At 39.4% G+C, this 23,657-nt stretch overlaps 1 protein-coding gene across 4 annotated transcripts in view; it reads left to right on the top strand.

Annotated features, from left to right (window-relative positions):
- Positions 1 to 9,843: 9,843 nt before the first annotated feature.
- Efcab5 (EF-hand calcium binding domain 5) overlaps positions 9,844 to 23,657 on the top strand; it is a 116,343-nt gene continuing 102,529 nt past the window's right edge. For 2 of the 4 annotated variants that reach the window (XM_063269521.1, XM_006246917.5), the window contains exons 1-4: positions 9,844 to 10,037; positions 10,662 to 10,943; positions 11,894 to 11,972; positions 21,225 to 21,762. In XM_063269521.1, coding sequence (XP_063125591.1) covers positions 9,987 to 10,037; positions 10,662 to 10,943; positions 11,894 to 11,972; positions 21,225 to 21,762 — 950 coding nt within the window. In that variant the 5' untranslated portion in view covers positions 9,844 to 9,986. Of the gene's footprint in view, positions 10,038 to 10,661; positions 10,944 to 11,893; positions 11,973 to 21,224; positions 21,763 to 23,657 lie in introns of those variants that run through there. The other 2 variants (NM_001417684.1, XM_063269522.1) reach the window with 2 other exon arrangements.

Here is a 23,657-nt window from a genome sequence, read left to right as displayed (position 1 = left end):
ATTCATATAGAAAAGAAGAAATTGGGATCTGAAGCCATTTAGGAGTGTCGGTCAGCCTCCTACCCCTTGAGTACCTAGCACATGTTGTCTTCTGGTAGTGCTAAAGCTCACTGGTCATGACAGGTAGCAATATGCACCACATCTGACTTCTGACAATGATGTCCTGATGGTAGCAACTCCTTAGCTTTCCTCAGCAAGTCCTTCATCATGCTTGCTACCCAGTGGAACTTAGGAATTACGAGGACAGGTCATCTCTCCCTAGGCTGTCTGAAAACTGACAAAAATCCTCACATAATGATTCTATGACCCCACTCAAACCAGTGTGATTCAAATAGATTAAAACTCCATCTCTTACTTGGTCACTTCCAGACTCCACTTAAAATGGTAGACTGCACCAATATTTAGGGTCCCTCAAAGTAAAAATTTAAAATTTTCTGAAATCACTAAAAAATGGAATATTCCCTTTCCCCAGCAGATAATCATTTTAGGATATGACCACCAGTCTCCATTAGGAAAGACCTAATTTTCAGATTCTCAGTGTATGGTAGAGGCAGAATTGCAGCAAGTGACTGTTCCTAAGAGGGGTCTGACTCTTCCTTATTTTCAGTTCAGAGAGAATGAGGACTGGAGAGATGGCACAGCACTTATGAGCACTTACTGAGTACCTGGCTTTGATTCCCAGCACCCACATGATAGCTTGCAACCATCTGTAACTCCATTTCTAGGGGATCTCACACTCTTTTCTGATCTCCATGGGCACCAGACTTTCATGTGGTGTACATACATGCAGGTAGAGCATCATACACAAAGTCTAAAGAAATGAGAGTGGATAAGAGGTTGTAATATTTATTATTCTGGATAAAAAGTCATATCTCTGGCACACACAGATAATGCAGGTACTCCTACTTGCTGATACTGATACAGGAAACCTACTAGTTGTGTACCTATTTCCTCCAAATTGAAATATTCTCTCCTGGAGAAAGGAGACAGTCATAGAGTTCAGAAGAAAAGAAAACACAGGGCCCAGGAAGTAATCGAACTTAACAGTCTCAGGAATCAGGAACGCCTTGAATGTTACACAATTCACAAGGCTCCTCTTCAAGGTTATATGTGCTGGGGAGGAGAAAATCTCTGGTCAGCTGAACTGCCTTTAGGTTGTGCAGGAAGCTCCAGGGATGCATCTTTTTGTGAGTTAACACTCATTGGGGCAGTGGGCTTTTCACTATATACATTCCTTTGAGTCTCTCATATATAGCCCCTCACCTATACTTCTGAACATAATCTTGGCAAGCTTATTGGCCCAGTGATCCTGACCTGTGAAATAGTTTCTGTGGTTATTATTAGTGCCTCATCTGGGATGAATAGAGATTTGTTCATGTCTCCCTCAAAAAAGTCACACAACACAAGTGGCACTTGAACAGAGATATCAGGCACAAAGATGAGTTGGAGAGGAGTGGCTGCACGGCCTCTGCAATAGGTGATGACACAAGCAACTGAGGCTTGTCTGTGTGGGGGTAGAGTATCTTCAGCATGGTCACTTCCCCCCTGTGTTATGGGATGGTTTGCTCCTTGGTATAGTAATGGTATCATGCTCTCTACAATAGATGATAGAACTCACAGCCAGGCCAAGCCATCTGAGATTCTTTGTGGGGAATCCCAGGGAGGATGTCTTCCTCTGTTTCACCCGGGGAAGGCATGTCTCTTTGATGAGTGGCATCCATTTCATGAGAATGCGGTTGTCCCCAGAAACAACCGATGGACTAGAGAATATACTGCCCAAAAGTAACACATGTAGGATGGGATCATAAGCAGGCTGTGGAATCAATTGTGTGGCCATTGTTGTGACTAAAAAGACATGCTACTGGGGATCAGCTATCTTCCAGGAAAGAGCTTACCTACTTTAGGAGGAATACAATGGGGCAAAGACACGAATGCTATTAGCTGTGTTAGCCTCTGCTCTGCTAGAAAAGTTGAACAAAGTGAGGGTGAAATAGAGGTGATCGTTTGCTAATTCTCACAGCTGGCTAGATGAAAAGGAGAGAGGGGAATTAGATCTTTGCTAAACAACCGTTCCTGGGATACAAAACCTTAGAACCCATTGGCACACTCTTTCAGTAAAGGGGAAGGAAATGAGAAGAGATAGAAGATGTTTCTGAGGTTCAACCTTCAGTACAGACGAAGGGAAGTCCGTGAGTCAGCATGCAGACAGAGACCCTAACAATGACCCAGAACAAGAAACTATAACACAAAGGGAATGCTCAATATCTGATCTACTTTGATGGGGAAGATTTTAAAGGAAAAGGTCTCTTTAAGCAGAGAACTGAGCAAAATTCTTTAAGACAAAGGCTGTCTAACCTAAGGCAATATGAGGTAAACGGTCCCTGATAGGTACTAGCAATTATAGACACTTCCTGTTACCAGGTGAAGTCCCCATAAATATCAGGGACTGGATAACAAAAGGAAGGATAGTTACTACTGAGGGAACTCAGCATGAGAGATATGTGATGTCTCATTCACCAGACATGGTAGCAAGGACCTTGGGATAGGTGGACCTTTAGTGACTTTATTGAGTGCCAGAGTGATACATGAACTTTATGAGGTAGAGGAAGTGAGAGATTTGAATGACTTTGACCAACTATAAATTGAGTTTGTAAAATACAAAAGCAATCAAAATGGGATTTAAAGGAGGGTAAAAAGCAGACAGAATGATATGTTCAGGCCCCTTGAAGGCAAATTTGTGTCAAGCTGAAGTTTCTAGGGAAAAAAATTAGTAGTAAGAAAAACTGCTTGCTGGTGAGCTCTTGGAAGACTTTAAAGCCTGAGCAATAATTTATGGAAAAATAATTAAGCTTATTCTTGTGGTCATTGCCACGGAATGTGTGGTGTAAAGGACAGTGGGATGGAGATGGTTTTCCCAGCCTTGGGTCTTTTTGGCATCCAGGTGTGACTAATAAGAAATCAAGGGCCACGGTGTCAGGATGAAGCCTATCAGAACCAGGGAGCAGCTCAAGTATCAGGCATGGAAGGCTACAGCACAGACAAGCTCCTTGTTGGTCTTGAGCCAGACCTGAATAGCATAAATTGGTCCTGTCAAGACCGTTGGGGACAAAGAGATAACACAGCCTCCCTGACCCCTGATCAGCAACAGGATCTAGGAATCCGAAGAGGTCAGAAGAATCTTGGAAAATGGCTATGGATTCTGGAGGACTAAATGATGTAGCATCTCCCACCCATGTTGTTTGTTCTGATTTATTCCCTCTTGTGATAAACACCAGGACCAATAGCAACTTGGGAAGGAAAGGGTTTATTTACTTGACTTAAACATCATCATCTCGGCCCTTTCAGGGCAGGAACTGAAGCAGAAGCCATAGAAAAACACTGTTTATTGGCTTTGTGGCTTGCTCAGTCTGATTTTTTTTTTTTTAGCACCTAGAACCACCAACCCATAAGTGGCAACACCCACAGTGAGCTGGGCCTTCCCACATCAATCATTAATCAAGAATATGTACCACAGACCAATCTGGTGGGGGAATTTTCTCGATTGAGGTTCCACTTCAAAGTGACTCTAGCTTGTGTCAAGCTGACATAAAACTAGCCAGCACAACTTGACAGAACTTCTTTGTTTTGTCATCAGTATCCTATCTAGGGTGAACAGATGTTTTGTTTGTGTCTTGCCAGGAAAGGTCACACAACACCTTATTAAAGGTGTGGTCCCTGAATCCTCTTGCTGGTGTACAGAGTTGAGGGAGAGAGATGTATAGGTCGTATTTAATAAGTCTATTTTAAAATATTTATACTCCTAAGCCTTTGAACTTTTTCTACATTATACAAGGGAGATTCCAGTATCTCAACTTAGACATAGGCTACTGTGGACTCCAAATTTCAGTGAAGTACCCACGAAAATGGTTAATGACACTTCTAGCTACTTCTAGCAACTCATTAAATCTATTGTCTACTCTAGCTGATTATTGAACTCACATCAATAAGTCTGTCAAATCCAGTATTATAGTGTCTTCCTCGCTTTAACTCCTTTTAATATGGTCCCACACAAACTCCCTGAGTTTCTGCAAATATATAAGCAAATAGAAAAGTTATGTTTTTGTTAAGACTATCATCTCCTGGGCTCACTCTGCATTTGCCCTAATGGAACAGCTTAAAATCCACTTTAGTTACAGACTTCCTAGCGTGGAAGACCGGGTTGAGGTAGGTCTTAAGGAAAATTGGCTTCTTGTAAGGCAGACTGAGATTGTTACAATGTTTTTAGTTTAAGCAATGTCTAGTATCAAACTTAGGACAAAATGTTTTCAACTAGCAGAAGGATTTCAGGCTGAACCAGGGGCTTTGGATTCTTTCTTAAATTGTTCTAATGTCAACATTCCAAATTCAGGGTCCTTTATAGTCAGTGTCATATATCTTAGCTGTCAATTCGATTAACATTTTAATTCTGTAGCTCATATAATTAAAATTTTGTCAAGTTTTATTAATATAATTGTTATTTTACCAGTGTTGATTCTAATGTTATTTTACCAGTGTTGATTCTAATGTTATTTTACCAGTGTTGGTTCTGTGTCTACTAGAAATAAAATATTTTGCAGCTCGAATGGAAGGTGTCTGATAATATTCTGACTTCCGAAATTGGTGTTGTCTTAATATAACCAACCATTCCTCCCTTGCTTTGTTTCAAAGTTTGCATCATGGTGTAATTATCCATTTAACCTATATCTCTTTATATTTAAAATATATTATATATTTAATTTTGGCATTGATTTATTTGTGTGGGAAAGGTGGGAGTGGATGGGCAGGTACTTGCCTGCCACAGTATGCATTTGTAGGTCAGAGGACAACTGGCAGGAGTTAGTGCTCTCCTTCTATCATGTGGGTTCGGGTATTGAACTCAGGTCCTTCGGTTTGGCAACAAGTGGCTTTAACCATTGGGCAATCTTGCCATCCCTGAAGCATATTTTTATAAAAAGATTATTTTAAACCTCTTTCTCTCTATATCTCTAACCTGATCTCAATTTCTATCTTTTTTTCTGATAGAATCTTACCATGTTGCCCTCCCTGTCTAGCCTCAAATACCTATGATAAAAGGATCCTCCTGTCTCAACTTCCTCTTGGATATCCTGCTGATGTCCTGTGTCCTAGAGATATTGAAGCTTTGGTTCTGGAGGATCAAAGCTTCATGCACTCCAGCAGTTCATAGATGGGGTAGGTGTTGGGCTGGGCCAACTCAAATCCCTGAATCTGGGCCTGGGCTGTAGCTGAATTTTTAACCTACCAGCTCTCTGGTGCTTACACTGGGGTCAGCTCTTTAGTACTGCTGCCCTGAGAAGAAGTAGGGCCAGTTCTCTCACCTACCTTAATAGCAAATGCCATGATTGTTTTGTTTTGTCTTGTCTTGTTTTGTTTTTCGGCTTGTGTGGTTTCTTATGGAATTAGTCAGCCTTAATAATAATATGTTTCTTATTTCTTTGCCCATCTTCAAGATTTTTTTTTGGTGTTTGTATTTTGACATCTGTCTGTCTGCCTATGTATGTATGTATGTATGTATGTATGTATCTATCTATCTATCTATCTATCTATCTATCTATCTATCTATCTATGTCTGTCTATCTCTTTTGAAGCAGGATCTCTCTGTGTAGCCCTGGCAGCTCTGTAACTCACTGTGTAGATCAGGCTGGCCTCTAACTCACAGAGATCTGCCTACCTCTACCTCCTGAGTGCTGGCTGGGATTAAAGGCGTGCTCCACCATGCCTGGCAAGAGCTAGTTTCTTTATTTGTGCCTAGATATGATTTTCTTTGTACTTATCCATCTTATATTTTCTAAAGCTTCTTGAATCTATGATATGTCATAATTCATAAAAATTGGAAAATTATCAGGAAGTATATTCTTCAGATGTCTTCCACCTCACTCTTATTTTCTGGAATTCTAATTCCATATAAATCAAACCACTTAGTATTATCCCACAGCTGTTGAGTGCTCTGTTTTCTTCTCACTCCCCCACTTGGAAGTTAGACATGGATAAGTTCAATTGGCCTGCATGGACACCGATTGAGTCTTCTGCTGAATCCATGTTAGTAATGAACCTATCTAAAGAATTTCTCATATCTGATATGATTTTTTTAGTATTTGTTCTTCTCTCATACACTATATCCCAAAATCAGTTTCCCCTCACTCCACTCCACCCTATTCCTCACCAACACCCAGGTCCACGCCGCCTCCATTTTTTTTTTTTTTTTCAGAAAAGAGGAGACCTCCCAGCGATATCAACTAAACCACAGCATAACAATTTACAATCTCAGTTTGGCTTTTCTTTATGGTTTTCATGTCTTTGCCCTAATCACTTGACTATGAATCCTCTCTCTCTCTTCCATTATGTTTGTCTTAATTAGCTTCAGCTATCAACTTGACACAGTCTAGAATCATCAGAAAAAATATGTACTGAAGGGTTGTCTAAATCAGATTTGACCTGTGTCGATGTCTATGAGAGATTGTCTTGATTAAAGATGAGTGTGAGAGGTCCCAATCCATCGTGGGCAGCACCATCCCTAGGCATGTGGGCCTGAACATATGAGAAGGCTAGCTGAGGATAAGCCAGTGAGCAAATCAGAGATTGATCCATTGAGCATTATGCTTCCATGGTTTCTATTTGAGTTCCTGTCTTCATTCCCGTGATGATGGCTAAGTTGCTTTTAGTCAGAGTGTTTTATCACAGCAACGGGAAAGCAAACTTGGCTTTTTCACTTGTAATTATTTTATCAATTATATTAACATTAGAATTGGTAATTGTATTACACAATTGTAATGATCTGTTTAAAATATGTAATTGGCTTATTTATTAACCATAACTATAAACCATGGTAATTTAAAGTCTTAAATATTCTGATATTTTAGCTCTATATCTGGTTCTAATGAATACTTTATATTTGACAATATTTTTTCTCTTGCTGTTTAATGGCTCTCTTTTGTTAGAATGTTATACACCATATATAAACCAACAGTAGGAGATAAACAGCCTTATCCTGAGAAGTAGGACCATTCTATCAGGCAATCAGTGGGTAGGTTTAATTAGTCTAGACAGTAAGCCTCAGTTTTGTTATTACAGTTACCTTTGGTCCACCACACATTTCTAACCAAAGAGTTTTTTCTTCACTCTCAAAGCCAATACGAGCACTTCTGTGACCAGATGAGTTGAGTGTTTTGGTTTTTTTTCTTCTCAAACAATTCTCCAGCAGACACCAGCTAGAGAATTCAGTTCAGTCCTGACACTATCCCTCTCATAGCTCACAAGTGGAAGATTTAGTGCTTCAAGACTATCTTCTCTTCACTCCAGTTATAACTAGTATGCTTAAACTGGCTGCAAACCAGAGTTCCTGTTCCTACCAGTCCCACCTTTGATATGATGAGTTTGCTTGTACAACTCACAGAAATAATTACATTTAATAGTTCAATATAAAGAAATTAACTTTTTTAAACATTAATTTGTTAGCGTGTGTCTCTGTTTGAAAAGTACATAATGACGTCCAAATGCCTCCATTTATTATGACCCTTTACAGTTTGACTGTAAATATATTCTTTTTTTTTTCAATATATAAATGTTTTATTGTCCTCAAAGAGGCCCACATTATCCTTGTGATCAGGATCTTGTTTCTGGAGCTAGGAAACTGAGGTCTCACTCATCAGCCTGCTGCATGGTTCCCTTCTCAGACACATAGATGCCATCCAAAAACTTCCTGATATCCTTGTTCTTAACTGTTGTGACTTGCTGAGTCAGAGCCACTGAGTTTGAAACAAGTTCAATATCATTTCCTTCAAGGATTAGTTCCTTCTTCTGGGCTTGAGAGACAGAACAAGCAACACCTGTCCTCATCCAAACCCTGTATTTTTCACCCAAGTTTCGGGTTTCAACCAAAGACCCATTCTCCTGAATAATGACTTTGATAGGGAAGGGAGCATACACAGACCTCATCTTGTAATGGAAGACCAGCGTAACACCCTTGATCATGTTCTGAACGTGACTGCAGACGAACCCAGTTCCTTCCTGTTACCCCACCACTTGTCAACACGGAGCCTTTTCTTTTTCTTTCGTAGAAGACTCAGCTCTACATTGATGTGATTGAAGTCCCTCCACAGAGCTCCCCTGGGGCCCTTCACAATGACTGTGCACCTTCAGGGTGATGGCGACATTTTCTGGAATGTCAACGGTCTCATTGCTGAGAATGGTCTTCATTCTCGCAGTAGATGGGGCACAACTGTAAATATATTCTTAATGGCTTATTCTTGCTTATAAGTGGTTTGCCCATAAGTATGTATGTGCACCATTTTCATGTCTTGTGCCCAGATAGGTTAGAAGAAAGAGTCAGCTCCCCTGGAACTGAATTACAGATAGTTGGGAGCCACCATATAGATACTAGGGACTAAATCTCGGTCTTCTGCAAGAACCACAAATGCTCTTAATTGTTGAGCCATCTCTTCAGCCCACAACTCCAGGTACTTTTAAACCTCCTCTTCTATTGAACTTGTTTCTTCTGCTACAAATACCCTCCCCTCTCCTTTGTACACTTTGTTCTAAACTAGTCCTTTAAAATCAGTCTTTGAATTCTGTGTCTTTGCTCTAATGTGCTGCGCGCACCTCTGCCTTTACGCTTTGCAGATTGAATTGCACCCACTCTTCTTCCCTCACTAAACTAGAAACCCACTCTTCATTTTAGACCCCAGGAAACACTCGCAGAGCACAAGGTTCTCAGGGCAGCTTGTTGAGTTGATTTTTCTGAGTACATCTAAACAAAATAGATTTTAACAAGAAACAAAAGAAACTTATCAGTTACGGGAGATAGACAACTACAAGCAATAGGTAGAGAATTCTGTTTTCTGTTACTTATGAGCGATTTTTAAAGGCTTTGCGGCAGCTTTTTAAATGTTGTAATCTATTCTCTCCTGTGGCAGTACTTTTAGTTTATTCCATTGGAATTCATGTTGTGTTGATACAAGGAAAATGAATACTCCAGAGTATTATGTACGTATTACATAAAATCAGAGAGTGCCTAGATTGTCTCCGGAGGCAGAGACCACATGAATATAATTTCTTCTTTTCAAGACAAGATCTCACAGTGTAGCCCCTGCCGGCCTGGCATTGATGATCCTCCTGTTTCAGCCTCTTGAGTAAAGGAGTACAGGGGTCACCTAGGGGTCATCCTAATCCACCACTACACCCAGCAAGAAATCACTTTTTTCACGGTACCTCACCCATATGTAATCAAACTATGACATGATATTTGGCATGGCCATGATTTTATAAATTGTCACTGGGAATGCAGTCATTTTCAGTGAAGTGGAAATCATTTTAATTCCTCAGTATGAATAAATAAGCCAGCTAAATCATATTCCTCACAGAACTCTTCCCTCGCCAACAGCTTAAAAAGCTTTATAGGGAGTTTATTATATTGTTATTTATCCTTCTCATATTAATTAGGGAGACATCGAAGGTTTTCTATGCCTTATCTAAACTTCTATTAAAAAAAAAAATTAACGGAGAAGTCGGGAATGGCACACCATGGCTCTAATCCCAGTACTTGGGAGGCTGAGGCAAGAGGATCAAACATTAGAAGTCTCCCTGTGCTACATAGTAAGACCTTGTCTCAAAAAATAAAGTTAATGAAGGTGACAATGTTTTAAAAGTCAGTTGCATCATCATCATTATTATTTCAGATGACAGTGGTGGTGACAGACCTCGATGGCGCCCTTGTCTCCCTGGCTTCGGTCAGTAACAGTAATAACAGCTGTGTGGCGTGGACAGTTCAGCAGTTGAGAATGTAGGAGCATTCAGTAGAATGCCGGCGTGTGGTGGGGAGGGTGGGAGATGATGGAGATGTTCATCATTCACAGTATTTCTGCTGCTTGTTAGCATTTTCTTTCGCTCTTTTGGTTACAAATACTGTATGGTTTACTTCTCAGTATCATTCGGTGGCTTCTCTTAGTGGCCAAATGAGTGCATCAACGTCTCAGATCCAAGTGAACCAGTCCAAGCCTGCTCAGGTTCCTGTCCTATGCTTATTCTTAACCATTCATGAGAGGGCTTGAAATTCAGTTCTTCAGGAGACTGCAATACAGTATCTTACTGCAACACTTGATGGTTCTTTTTCCTTAAAATATTATCCAGCAAGCTTCGATAGAAATGTGGGGTTTGAAAATGTAGGGTAGAAAATAACAGTAGGACCACAGTGACCTATTCTACTTGGCTGTGCTTCTTAATTTTAATGCTGTTTGCGTATTATTATTTTCTTGTTTCATTTGAGACAATGTTTTGCTATGTAGCCCAGGCTGGCTTAGAACTTAGCTTAATCATACCGTCTGGTCTCCCAAGTGCTAGGATGGATGGTAGGCATATGTCACCCTACCCAGCTAACCAGTCTTGATAACTGTTTGAAGTTTTAAATACAGCTATTTTCTATCATTTTACTGAGGATTAAATTTACTCATGTGAATTATATTAAAATGCAATTATATATTATATGTTGTAGAATATATGTATATATATAGGTTTATAAATAATAATATAATATCTTAAAAATATAGAACATGTAATATATCAGAACATACAGAATTAGCTGGCTCCTTAGGCCCTTCTTGATACATTTATGGATGCTGTTCCGATTTCAGGACAATGGAAAAAAAGATAAAGAACAGCAGCAGGACTCCTCAAAGGACAAAAAGGAAGAAAAAGACGAAAGGGACTCAAAGAATAAAAAGGACTTAAAGGACAAAAAGGAGGAGAAGGACGAGAAGGACAAGAAAGAGGAGGACAAAAAGGAGGACAAAAAGGACAAGAAAGAGGAGGACAAAAAGGAGGACAAAAAGGAGAACAAAAAGAAGGACAAGAAAGAGGAGGAGGATAGAAAGGAGGAAGGTGATGAAAAGGAGGAAGAGGACGATGAAAAGGAGGTAGAGCCACCCTTGAGTAATCAGATGTCAGTATGGCGGAGTAAGCTGACTGCATTAACTTCCTTTTGAAGAAGAAAAAGGGTGGATGGTCAAAATGAGACAGCAAGGGCAAAGGGCAAACTCAGGTTGATTATTAAGCTAATGTTTTTTCAGTTACAGGAAACTCTCGAAGGCAGGTAAATTATCTCTGAGGAGCTGTTTGTTATAAATTACAACAAACAAAGTCAGAGCAGATGCTAGGAGCCTTTAGGGTAACTTCATTATTATGCTAAAAATATAATCTCCATGTTAATCACCTAGCTTTGTGTTTAAAATGCAAGGCTGCGAGACAAAGGATACTTTGGAAAAAGGAGGCAACTGAGATTAGTTACAGGGTTTCACACAAATTTTTTAAAGATACTATTATTATATACAGGAATAAAAGTATCAAATCCCACAATGTCACCATTATTCAGAAAGTTAATCTTGAATTTGCTTTAACTCAGGTGAAAAAGATTCCAGTTCTTTTTGGAAGATGGCATTTTTAAAGATCAAATATAACTATGAGATGGCCTTAATTACGTTCATAGAAAGTATTGTATAATTTGGAAATAAATGAACAACTGGAATAGTATCTCAAGTGTATCATTTCATTGGCAATAAGAAGAGAATGTTGGGGTTGGGAATTTAGCTCAGTGGTAGAGCGTTTGCCTAGCAAGCGCAAGGCCCTGGGTTCGGTCCCCAGCTCTGAAAAAAAGAAAAAGAAAAAAAAAAAAAAAGAAGAAGATAATGTTTAGTTAATATATTTGATAATGTGAACACAGGAAACTGACATGTGGTTTACCTCTAGAAAAAGTACAAAGGAATGTTTAGTAACTCTACAAAGTAACTCTCCTTTAACCGAAAGAAAGCCAATACAGCTTTAAGGAAAAGCAATTCATTTTGAAACTGTTTCTTTTCTCCTTTCATAGACATCAACAAATCCATCCCGTGCATCAGACACTAGTGACCAAGGGACGGAAAATGCAAAGGCTGAGGAGAAACTGCAAGGTACAGAAGTAGCCTTTCTCCTGACACAACTGAATCTTAAAGTAACAGGAATTTTTATTTTATTTTTTATTTATTAATCATTTTATTTGTTTACATTTTGAATGCTATTCCCCTGCCCGGTCTCCCCTCAATGAACCCTCACCACCCCCTCTCCCTTTTGCCTCTAGAAGGGTGCTCCCCCACCCACCCACACACTCCCTGCCTCACCCTTTTAGCATCCCCCCTTTCTTTGGGGCATCAAGCCTGTACAGGACCCAAGTCCCTCTCCTCCCACTAATGCCAGATGAGGCAGTCCTCTGCTACATAAAAAAAAGATCCTGAGAGGACCTTGTAGATAAAATTTAAGCAATAGGTAAAGATGATCCTCGCTGGCTACAAATCCTTTTGAGGCAACTCCATGACTATTTATTCTGTGCTAATTAATTAAAGAGAAATTTTAGCTAAGAACCAAAAAGGTTTCTAGCAGGCAACATATTTAGCATAAAAAAATGAAAAACTCTGTGATCTGTTTTGCTTATTGCTTTTTATCTTGTTCATGCTTGATGACACATTTATTCTTCATAACCCAAAGCCGCCCATCGCCCTGTCCTTTACCAAAATTTCACATGATTATGCAGATTGGAAGTTTATAGGATCAAAAAAGCAACAAAGGACTTTCACTATAGCCATTTCTACATCCACATACTTAGTGAAATTCTGTACCAACAGAAATATTTTACAATATTTAAAATTGAGAAATTTCATAAATTCCACCAATTCCAATTCCACCCAAACACTTGGATGTTTAAGTGTGTTTAGCTGGTTTAGGTTGAATTAAAATAATAATTATAGGGGCTGGGGATTTAGCTCAGTGGTAGAGCGCTTGCCTAGGAAGCGCAAGGCCCTGGGTTCGGTCCCCAGCTCCGAAAAAAAGAACCAAAAAAAAAAAAATTATAAAAGCAATTTTAAATTTTAAAATTGTGTAGGTGACAGTCATAACGTCCAAAAGCTTTTCTGAATTATTTTTCCTTTAGATGAATTAGGAGAAATTATTTATATGTTCTTATTAATATACATCATATGTATACCTTTTAAAAATTAAAACTTTCCACTCTTCAATTTGTCTATATTTACTTTTATTTATGTGCATTTTCATTATTTAGCTCTGTCTTTGTGTGTATGTGTACATGCAAGCAGGTACCAAGAAGGTGTTGGATCCCTGCACCTGGGGGTACAGGTGGCTGTGAGCCTCCCAATATGGCTGACAGGAGCTGAATCTGGTCCTCCGCAGGAGCAGCAAGCTTAGTCACCCCTGAACACTTTTTCCACTACCTCACTCCTTTTTAAAAAAATGTTTTTATCTTGGGATTTTTACTTAGTAACACATGTATCCTGGGAGTAACTTATCTACCCATGCAGGGCAATTTCATTCAAACAAAGCTCTTTTTTTTAAAGTTATATTTTGAAATTCGCTTGCTAACAGGCAGATTTTCATAAAGCTTTTTTTATACATCCTTGGTCTTGATTAATTCACCTATTAATCCCTCTTCTTCTCCATTCCCATGGCTCCCTCTGTTCTCAATCCTTCAATTCTCAATATTCTTTTTTTCTTTTTGATTAAAAATTTTAATTAATGTAATTTTATACAATACATTTTTATCATACATTCCTTCCACAGATCCTACCTACCCACACAACTTGCTCTCTTTCTCTTTCTCTTTTTCTCTCTTTCTCTCTTTCTTTTTTCCTCTTTCTCTTTCTCTCTCAAAACAAAAAGCAAAAAACAAAAAAGAAGAAACAAAAACAGAAACACACACACACACACACACACACAAACACACACACCCCACAAATGAAGACCAAAATAAGCAAAAAGTCCACCAAGCCACCATCAAGTTCATGTTGTTGTCTTGCCCACTGTTCCTGGGCACAGGGGCTGCCCCGCAATGTGGGTGATGTGCCCAGTGACTGTCCACTGGAGGAAACTGACTTCCCTTTTGCCAGTGGGTAGCACTTGCAGTTAGCTTCTTCTTTATGCGTGGGGCCCTGTGTCCACTTCCCACTCTCAATATTGCAACCTCGTTTGGCTTGAACCCATGCAGGCCCTGTGCACACTGCCACCACCTTTGTGAGTTCACACGGGCATCAGTCAGTCCTGTTGTGTCTGGAAGACACTGTTTCCCTGGAGTCATCCATCACCTCTGACTCGTCCCCTCCTGCTTTTCTCAGTGTTATTATTATTTTTTTTACAATTTCCAGCTTTATTTATTACTCATTTATTTAATGTGTGTTAATGGTACACATGGGGAAGCCAGAAGACAACTTGTAAGCATTCATTCTGTCGTCCTACTATGTGGGCTCCAGGGATAGAACCTGGGCAGTCAGGCTTGTCTGCAAGTGCCTTTGCCCACCAAGCTGTCTCAGTGGTCCCCTTATTTGGCTAACTTTGAGAACCTCTAGCAAGCCTTTACCTGTCCTTCATGTCACCACACTCCTTCACTGTCTTATTTTAACTTCCTCCTCATTTCTTCCACCAGCAATAACGCAGAAGTACACTTTGTATTTTCCTTAATTACTTGAGCCAGCTTTAAACATTAACTTTTCATTTAAAACATACCAGACAGGATTGCGATCAAGGAACTTGATTATAAATTCAATGAAGTGTTTAATTAGTTTGTGGACAATTTGTACCTGCATGACTTCATACATGTATTCTGCCAAGAAATTTATTGCTCCCCCACCTCCTCCCCCAAAATTTAAATTGAGCCTTTGTGTACTTTCCTGTTCTGTAACTTTCTACTTCTTTCCTATGTGTAGTGGAGGGAAGTGTGCTCCATTTATTGCTCTGTTCCTCACAGCATATATGTGTGGAAAACATCATGGCTGCTCTGTATGATATCAAACAAGACATGGTGCTCTTATTTACTCGATAATCAGTTATATTAAACCTTAAGTTTAGAATCTTTCTTAACATAAATATGTATATATAGCACAATATATGATATATATATATAAAGTGTGAAGAGGAACTGTTATTACAGCTTCAACATATCAGATGAAGTATCACAATCCTTGTTATATACTTGTCAACATTATACTATCTTGCCAACCAGCTACCAAAATGCACTCAGACTCTTGTCTCTGCATAGAAAATACTGTGGTTGAATGTACCAAATCAGTTCTTTATACCAGCTATTCTTTTCAAGCTATGAGATTAATTTTCATTTTAGAAACCCATAAACAAACAAAACATATCATTTGCACGGCTCTGTTCTTATTCCACAAGCTCAAAGATTAACTAAGCTCAGTAGGAAACTCCAAGTTCTTGCATCTACTGACTTTCAATTCCAGAGCTCTTTGCTGGGATTACTGGTCCTTTTGAAGCAGTTCCATAATGTTGAGAAATGCTCGTAGTAAGGCTAACGAAGCTAGGTCTCAGAAGGGCCTGTGTTGAAGAACAGCATTTAGCTTGCCCAACAACTGCCCGGCCAGTTTCAGCAAACCAGTAACCAGCCCCAAGGATGTTAAGTTACTAAAAGAATCTGTTGAGGCTTATGATGATAGAGATTATTTAATTCCCACTTGTGTCCTTACCTAGATTCTGTATGAAGTACGGCTAGCAATGGGCCATGCATTAAGTGCAGGAAACTCAATATGTCATGTTTAAATCCTCGCTATTTCACATTACGAACAAGGGATTCTCCCACGTGCCTTCCTAGAGTTGAAAGTATCCATGCCTTAATAATATATGTGCAGAACACAACGCTAATAAACCCACCCAACAACTTGGCCTTCCTGCTGTCATTCGGTAGCTTTACGCTTTGTTCTTCTAGTTTTGCATTTTTTTCTTTTGCAGTCATTTCCTTTTCTATGTTTCTCTTGATCATCTCTCCTCCCCTTCCCTATTTCTTAGTTCTTCTCTTCCTTCCCTGGTACTTCCTTTTACAGGGCAGGACACCGATAGTATCATAATACTGAATTAAGCAATGCGGTTCCATTTTTATTCGTTTGTTTTTGAGACAAGATCTTACTATGTATCCCTGGCTGGCCTGAAACTTACTATGTAAACCAAGCTAGCTTGGAACACAGAGATCCGCCTGCCTCTGTCTCGAACATGGAATGCTCGAACTAAAGACATATTTATTCTACTACACCCAGAAATGGTGGTTTTTTTTTACTTTAAACAAGTTAGTATACATAAATGACTTTTGTAAATTATAGAGAGTGAGGTAAGTATGGTTTATTAGCTATATATAAGATAGGAATATACTTCATTTTCAAAAAATAATAAAAAAAAATTAAATTGCTTTAAAAAGAAGTTGACTAGTGGCTAAAAGGATGAGGGTTTGCACGTTGGGTTAAGAGCCTGAAAGTTTCCTAATTCTAGGAAGAGTTTGGAAAATTGATCCTGAAAAACAACGCTAATACTTCAAATAATACCCAGGACATAGTGAGAAATCAATCATTGTTTATGGAGTGGCATGTAAGTGAAGCAATCAGTCTAACTGGAAGGGTTTAGGATTGCCAAAGCACAGACTACCAAAAAACCCATTTAAACTATATTCAATTAAGCTTCTAAACTAACTCGCCCTTGGGGCACTTCTGCAACTTGTGATCCTTGAATTCCAAAGTCATCCAGGGAAAAGGCAGCTTCAGATAGACTCCTGATTTATTTCCCCTCCCACTGCTGCACCTCCCTTCCTTTCCTTGATTTTTATGGCTCCAAAGGAGAAGTGTTTAACTAGGATTATTGCCTAGCAACCTAGAATGGCCTACCACACTAGCAGGCTGCAATGAATAGAGAGAACATTCTAGTTTATTTGTGGGTTTATTAACGAGCCATTGTAGATGGGTAGGTATTAAGTTGCTGCATATCTGTAACACTACTCTTAAATCAAGCAAGAGGAAAAAAAAGCAAGTATGTTAAAGCCCGCAGACTTAAAACAATTGCTTTCATACTTTTCTAAAAGAAAAAAAATAATAAAGGTTTTAAAAAGAGGACTATGTACTAATAAGTATTGTGAGTATTTTAGTTTTGTTCTATGTTGCTATGATAAGAATACCCTTATGAAGGAAGCTTGAGGGGAAAGAGTTTGGTGGCTCACTCCTCCAAGTCTGCAGAAAGTCTCTGTCAGTCACATCGTATCTACAGTGAAGAGCAGAGAGCAGTGCAATTCATGCATGAGTTCCAGGACTCAGCTGCCCTTCCCCACCCGTACAGTCTTGGATCTCCGTCAGGAATGAGCCACTCACAGTGGATAGGTCTTCCCTCCTCAGTTGTACAATCAAGATAACCCCCCACAGGCATGCCCAGGGGTCAGAGCAGTTCTAGATTTTATCTGGTTGCCGGTTAACACTGACCATCACCAGGACAAAACAAAGCAGAGGCATATCCTACCCTCTCCCCTTACCAAGTGACCACTTCATTTGCAAATCCCACTGACAGATGGGAAAGCTATATGTGATCCCTCCATAGTTTCCTCTGACTGAAATAAGTGATTTGGCCACAGAGGCAACAAAAGCCTAAGAAGGGTCATACATACCATCTATCACTGGTCCCGGTAAATGGGTTTTCCCGGGCTTCCTTGCTTGGGAAAAAAAAGATAAAATATAGTCTTCGCAGTATTGACTTTTCTACAGTTTATTTTAGAACAGCAAAGCCTTTTTCTAAGGAAAGCTTATAATGCTCTCCAACTGTGTGATAATTTGAAGCTTAGCTGCTCTGGTCACAAGAAAGCTCAGAGTCCTGTGGATTCTGAAGCTCCTTTTCAGGATCTGAGCAACTGTACCACTGTGGGGACTCCTTTATTTTGTTTTAAGGTATTTTGTTTTTATTATCTTTTCAAGTATATGCATATTCATGTGTCTGTGAGTGTGTGCATGTGACTGCAGGTGCTTTAGGAGGCCAGGAGCATCAGATCTCCTAGAACTGGGGCTATAGGTGATTGTGAGCCAACCACCATGGATGCTGGGAACTGAACTCGGTACTCTGGAAGAGCATTACATGTTCTTAACCACTGAGCCATCTCTCTGGCCCCTACAACAGGAAGTCTTACTCTGGTGATGGTGATTGGAATCAGTACTTTGGCTAAGGAGGAAATAAAAACCCAAAGGAAGGTTTACAAGTCTCATTCACCGTTGGACCCAAGATATTCCAAAGATGAGTTCTCAAGGGTTTCTATCCATTTATGCCAATCACCAATTTAATAATATTTCTTGCAAGTGTAATGCTTGTACTTATGACTATGTTTTGGGTACTTCCTGTTACTATAAAAAAATAAACACAGGTTAGGGTGACTTTTTTTTTTCTTTTTCCTTTTTCTTTTTTTTTCGGAGCTGGGGACCGAACCCAGGGCCTTGAGCTTCCTAGGCAAGCGCTCTACCACTGAGCTAAATCCCCAACCCCTTAGGGTGACTTATAAACAGCATAAATTTAACTTACAAACAGCATAAGTGTATTATTTACAATAACAGAGGCTGAAAGTCTTAAGATCAAGCAAGACAGATTTGATGTCTGCTTGAGGCCTCCCTCAGTCTTTGCTTCTGACACAGTACCTTGAATGCAGTATCCTCCTCAGGAGATGAGAATACTGGGTTGTCAAATGATAGAGGTGGTAAGGACAACAAATGTGGCCTAGATAGTTCTCTTTAGACCTTGTAATATTTTTTTTAAATATGTGTTTGTGTTTGTGCCTGTTCGAGTCTGTATGTACCATGCATGGATAGTTGCCTGGGGAGATTAGAAAAGAGCACTGGGTACTCTGGAACTGGAGTCACAGACAGTGTGAGCTCTCCAACAAGGATGCTGGGAATTGAACCTGGATCATTTGCTAGAACGATAAATGCTCTTGACCATTTCTTCAGCCCCACTGTAGCCCTTTTTTTTTTTTTTTTTTTTGGTTCTTTTTTTCGGAGCTGGGGACCGAACCCAGGGCCTTGCGCTTCCTAGGCAAGCGCTCTACCACTGAGCTAAATCCCCAACCCCCACTGTAGCCCTTTTGTAGAGTACTAATTCATCCTTGAGGGCAAAGTCTTCAATAGAAGACGTCCCAAAGACCCTATTTCATAATACTGTCATATTAAGTTCCAATATACAGACTTGCAGGGACACAAGCACTCATACTAAAGCGTCCTTGAATAACAATATCTGTAATAGAGGCTCAGAGGATGAAGTCACTTGTGATTAAGCCCGAAACTTGAATTACTTCTCTAGAATCCAAGGAGTAGGAAAAAGAAACTGAAAGTTGTTCTTTGACCTCCACACCCATACCACGACCATAGTACCCTCCACACATACACAAAATAAATAGAAGTAAAAAAAAAAAAAATCGTGATTCTGTCTCTTAAAGAAACATGTGTAGAAAGGGAGATACATGCAATAATTTTTGTATAGGATTATTTGTTACAAGAAAAAAAACTGGAAACATCCCAATATCTACCAAAATGAGAATGGATAAATATACTGTGATATAATCATATAATAAATCATTGTCCCACAGGAAAAATCAAGTGAAGTAGCTATACCTACAATATAGATAACTTTTCTAATTATAACATCAAACATAAGAAGGTTTGATATGAAATAATTATATAAAATTAAGAATGAGAACAATATATATCAGTTAGATATAATAAAATATATTAAAATATATGAAGATGATAAACACATTTAGAATAGTATTTCTCTCAAAGTAAAAGTTGTGAGAAGTTATAATATATAGATAATATTTTTATTAAGCTAAAGCTAAATACATTATTTAGTAAATCATCATCATTCTTGCAGGCCTGAATATTTCATAATAAAAATTAGGCTTTTAGGGGTTGGGGATTTAGCTCAGTGGTAGAACTGCCTAGCAAGTGAAGGCCCTGGGTTCAGTCCTCAGCTTTTGAAAAAAAATAGGCTTTAAAAATAGCCATTACTAGGAAATTATGGAGGCTCTGTATCTTGTCCTTTTATTGCAGCACTAGTATTTATTGAGTTATTACTAATTAAAACATGTTTCAATAACTACTTTTCCATCATATTAGGAATTAATATAGAAAAATCAGATATGTTTCTACTTTTATCTACATCCACAAAATAACAGAAGCAAAATGAAGTAACACAGCAGTATATAGGCACAGTCCTACTCTGCACACCTATATTATTCTTAAGTGGATAATATCTGAAAAGATCCCAAAGTACTTCATCTCCACGGCTACATCAGGAAAAACAAAACAAAACACACCTTAATATTCCCATTAATTCTCCCATTCCAGTCAACTCCGCAATCGTGGGAGCAGAAGAAAATACCTGGTGAGCTAATTGTTCAGAGTGTGAGCCAACCATGTCCTGGGCCCCCAGGGTCAAGCCAGTAACACCGGAATAAAAACCTTACGAATATCTGTACTGGTGTCATGAAAACTGGGTTGTTTTCATTCTCACTTAGACTTTCAAAATTGTTTGCAAAACTAGTTATATGTGTATTCCGCCCTACTCTCATGGCAGGTATTTTATATTTTTTTAATCTTTTACATCAATTCTCTGATCCCATCGGTCCTTCATTTTAGCAGAATTTATTTTCTCCATGGATGATGAAGGCCGTTAGATGGAAAATCTCCCATTTACTGGGCCCTCATTCCACCTACTCTGACCCTCAGGACCTCATTTCCCTCCTTTATTGTCTGTTTTTCTTTCAACTGTCCCTCCTCATCTCTAATATAGTCATATGAAGAAAGGAAAGAAGGAAGCGGGAGGAGAAAATGAGGGAGGAAGGGAGTGGGAGAGAAAGGGACAGGAGCTGGATGGAGTTGGAGGTCAACCTTGTCTCAGAGATAAAGAGCTCACAGAGTAGCAACAAGTGCATTATTTAATAAAGGCTCTGAATTGCTCACTGACTTCTGATTGTGTCAATAGCAAGTGCTTTTTATGGTTCAAGTGATTTGGCCTCCGGCTTTTGTTTTGATGGTGTTCAGGTAAACCATGTAAAAGGATGTGAAACCATTTGAGATTTTTATTGTTGTTAACTGTATTCTAAAGTCACCAATTAAATTCCATTTCGAGTATTTCTTCTATTTTTTAATAAAAAATTATGTGTATGTGTATCTGTGTGGGCCTGAGTGTAGGTGTCCACAGGTGCCTAAGACGTCTGATCTCTCGTGAGCAGAAGCTACAGGTTCCTGGGAACCTCGTCCTGGGAACCCACCAGGGTCGCTACCAAACCACCATCTCTCCAGCACAGCATTCCTAGTACTTCTTACATTTACATTTATTTATTAATTTTTTCTTCTCAGCTGGTCCAATAAAGGACTCCCTTGCAGTCTCCAAGAATGTTGTGCTTAAAAAACCTGTAAAAGTGATTCTTGGCATAGATGAAAGTGATCTGAAGTCCAAAGGACAGCTGCCGTGGAAGAAAAATCTTAATTTGAAGATAGAGAAGAGGGCCCAGGCCATGCATCAGAAAGTCTTAGAGAACGAGAACCTGAAGAAGGAACAGGAGAAGGTCACGAAAAAGCTCCCTAGGGATGAATTGGCTAAAGAGTGGTTCAATACTGAAAGCATGACCCTGAATACCCGGGCATACTTGCTGGACAAGCTTCTACCCACCCTGATTCCTGGAGTGGAACAGATGCTGATGCAAGTGGAGAAGAAGAAGCTTTTGAGCCAAGCTGACATCCCAAGCAAGTTCGATCCGATTAATTATTTGGGGGAATACTTAATGAGACACAATACTCATTATATCAAAGACCCAGGAATGTCTGGCTACCAGAGGGTGATGAAAGAGGTCACAGAAGAACTGAAGATACATGTTCCTGATACGATCAACAACAGGTACGGCTTGCTGTGTGCTCCACTGGTGCTCTTTCTCCTTTACACTGAAAAGCTGGTAGAACAACAGAGTGAATATAGACAGGACTTGAAAGAAATGATTTTATAGTTAGACAAGAAGCACTTGTTGGCTGGGGCAGGGTGGGGGAGGCGTGGCTCACACTGGTAATCCTGGCACTTGAGTACTGAGGCTAATTCAGTGTCCTTTTAATAATTCTCATGGGTGGGGAAATTACTTTATACGACACACATCTTTTCCGTTTTGTAATTAGTATGTGTGTGTGTGGGGTGCGGTGCACATACGTATGGCACGTGTTGGAGGTCAGACGACAACTCTTGGGAGTCAGTTCACACTCAACCTCCACCTTTTTGAGGCAGAGTATCTTTTGTTTCTGTTACTGAGCTATGTGCTCCAAGAAAATTCAAGGTTACATAGTAAGGCTCTGCATATTTTGAGTTTCTACTATGATTTACATTTTTTTTCAAAGCACTGCAAGGCCTAAGAAATTAAAATGAGTTTATTTGTTTTGTTTTATTGAGACTGAGTTCTGCTTTGCAGTTCAAACTGGGCTTACATTCACTATGTAGTCCAGGTTGGCCTCAAACTCATTGGAATCCTCCTGCCTCTGCTTCCCAAGTATTGGGTTATAGCCTATACCACTGCACCTAGCTAGTTATGTGGATGTGATTGTCGTATTAGGACTTCAAGTATATATTTATCTACAGACTCTCTTCATGAGAGAGGAACCTAATTCAAACATTTAAAAAACATATATTTTAAAAAGTTGTGTTGAGTAAGCTGGGCACGGTGCACACACCTTTAGTCCTAGCACTTAGGAGGCAGAGGCAGGAGGATCTCAGTGAGTTCCATGCCATGTGTCTATGCAAGTGTCAGAACTTAGAGTTACAGATGAGCTGCCCTGTGGGTGCTGGAATTTGAAGTGGGTCCTCTGGAAGAACAGTCAGTGCCTTTAACTGCTGAGCCATCCCTCCAGCCCCTGAGAAATGATTTTCTTTTTTCTTTTTTTTTTTTTTGGTTCTTTTTTTTTCGGAGCTGGGGACCGAACCCAGGGCCTTGCGCTGAGAAATGATTTTCTTAAGGGTGTGGCCCTGGTAGGTTAGCCTGTGAGTACACCTGTGGGTATATGGGCAGCACAAACTGAACTCAATGTGTTTTAATTTAAAAATATGAATAAATAAAGAACAAAAAATTGGCAAGGTGAGGAGTAAATGTGATTAAAATACATTTTATACATGTATGAAATTCTTGAAGAATTAATAAAATAGTATATTAATAATAATGTAGGAGCAGAACATTTGTCTAATGTGGAAACCCTGGCCTCAACCTCCTGGATATTGGGATTATACGTATGCATAATGGTGCCAGCTTTTGGATTTCTTTTTTAAACTCTGAAAATTTGGGCTCCCAGTAACATTGACATAGTCATTGATTTGCTTTATCTTATAATTTATATAGCATGGCCTCAAAATAATAGTGACACAAACCTATGACTCTAAAAACTAGATCAGTTGTTAGATTTATCCAAAGCTGTTTATGTATTAAAGGAGGCCACACTAAGACAGAAGAAAGCTGGACGTGGTGATGTAGGATCACCACGAGTCTGAGGCTAGCCTGAGGTACATAGCTTGTTTCAGGAAGGACAGCCTGGACTACAGAGTGGAACTTCGTCTCAAAACAACAAAAACAAGCTCTGAAGAAACTAGGGTATGTTTGTTTTATGTGTATGAGTGTTTTGCCTGTATATATGTCAGGGCACCACATGTATGCCCGGTGCCTACAAAAGCCAGAAGAACACATCAGATGCCCTGGAACTGAAGTTACAGCTGCTCATGAGCCACCATTTTAGATACTAGAAATCGAACCCTGGTTCTTAACC

This window comes from Rattus norvegicus, chromosome 10 (assembly GCF_036323735.1).
Source record: "Rattus norvegicus strain BN/NHsdMcwi chromosome 10, GRCr8, whole genome shotgun sequence".
Classification (NCBI taxonomy): domain Eukaryota; kingdom Metazoa; phylum Chordata; class Mammalia; order Rodentia; family Muridae; genus Rattus; species Rattus norvegicus.
The sequence above is the reverse complement of the archived record's forward strand: the minus strand, read 5'-3'. Positions and strand labels throughout refer to the sequence as shown.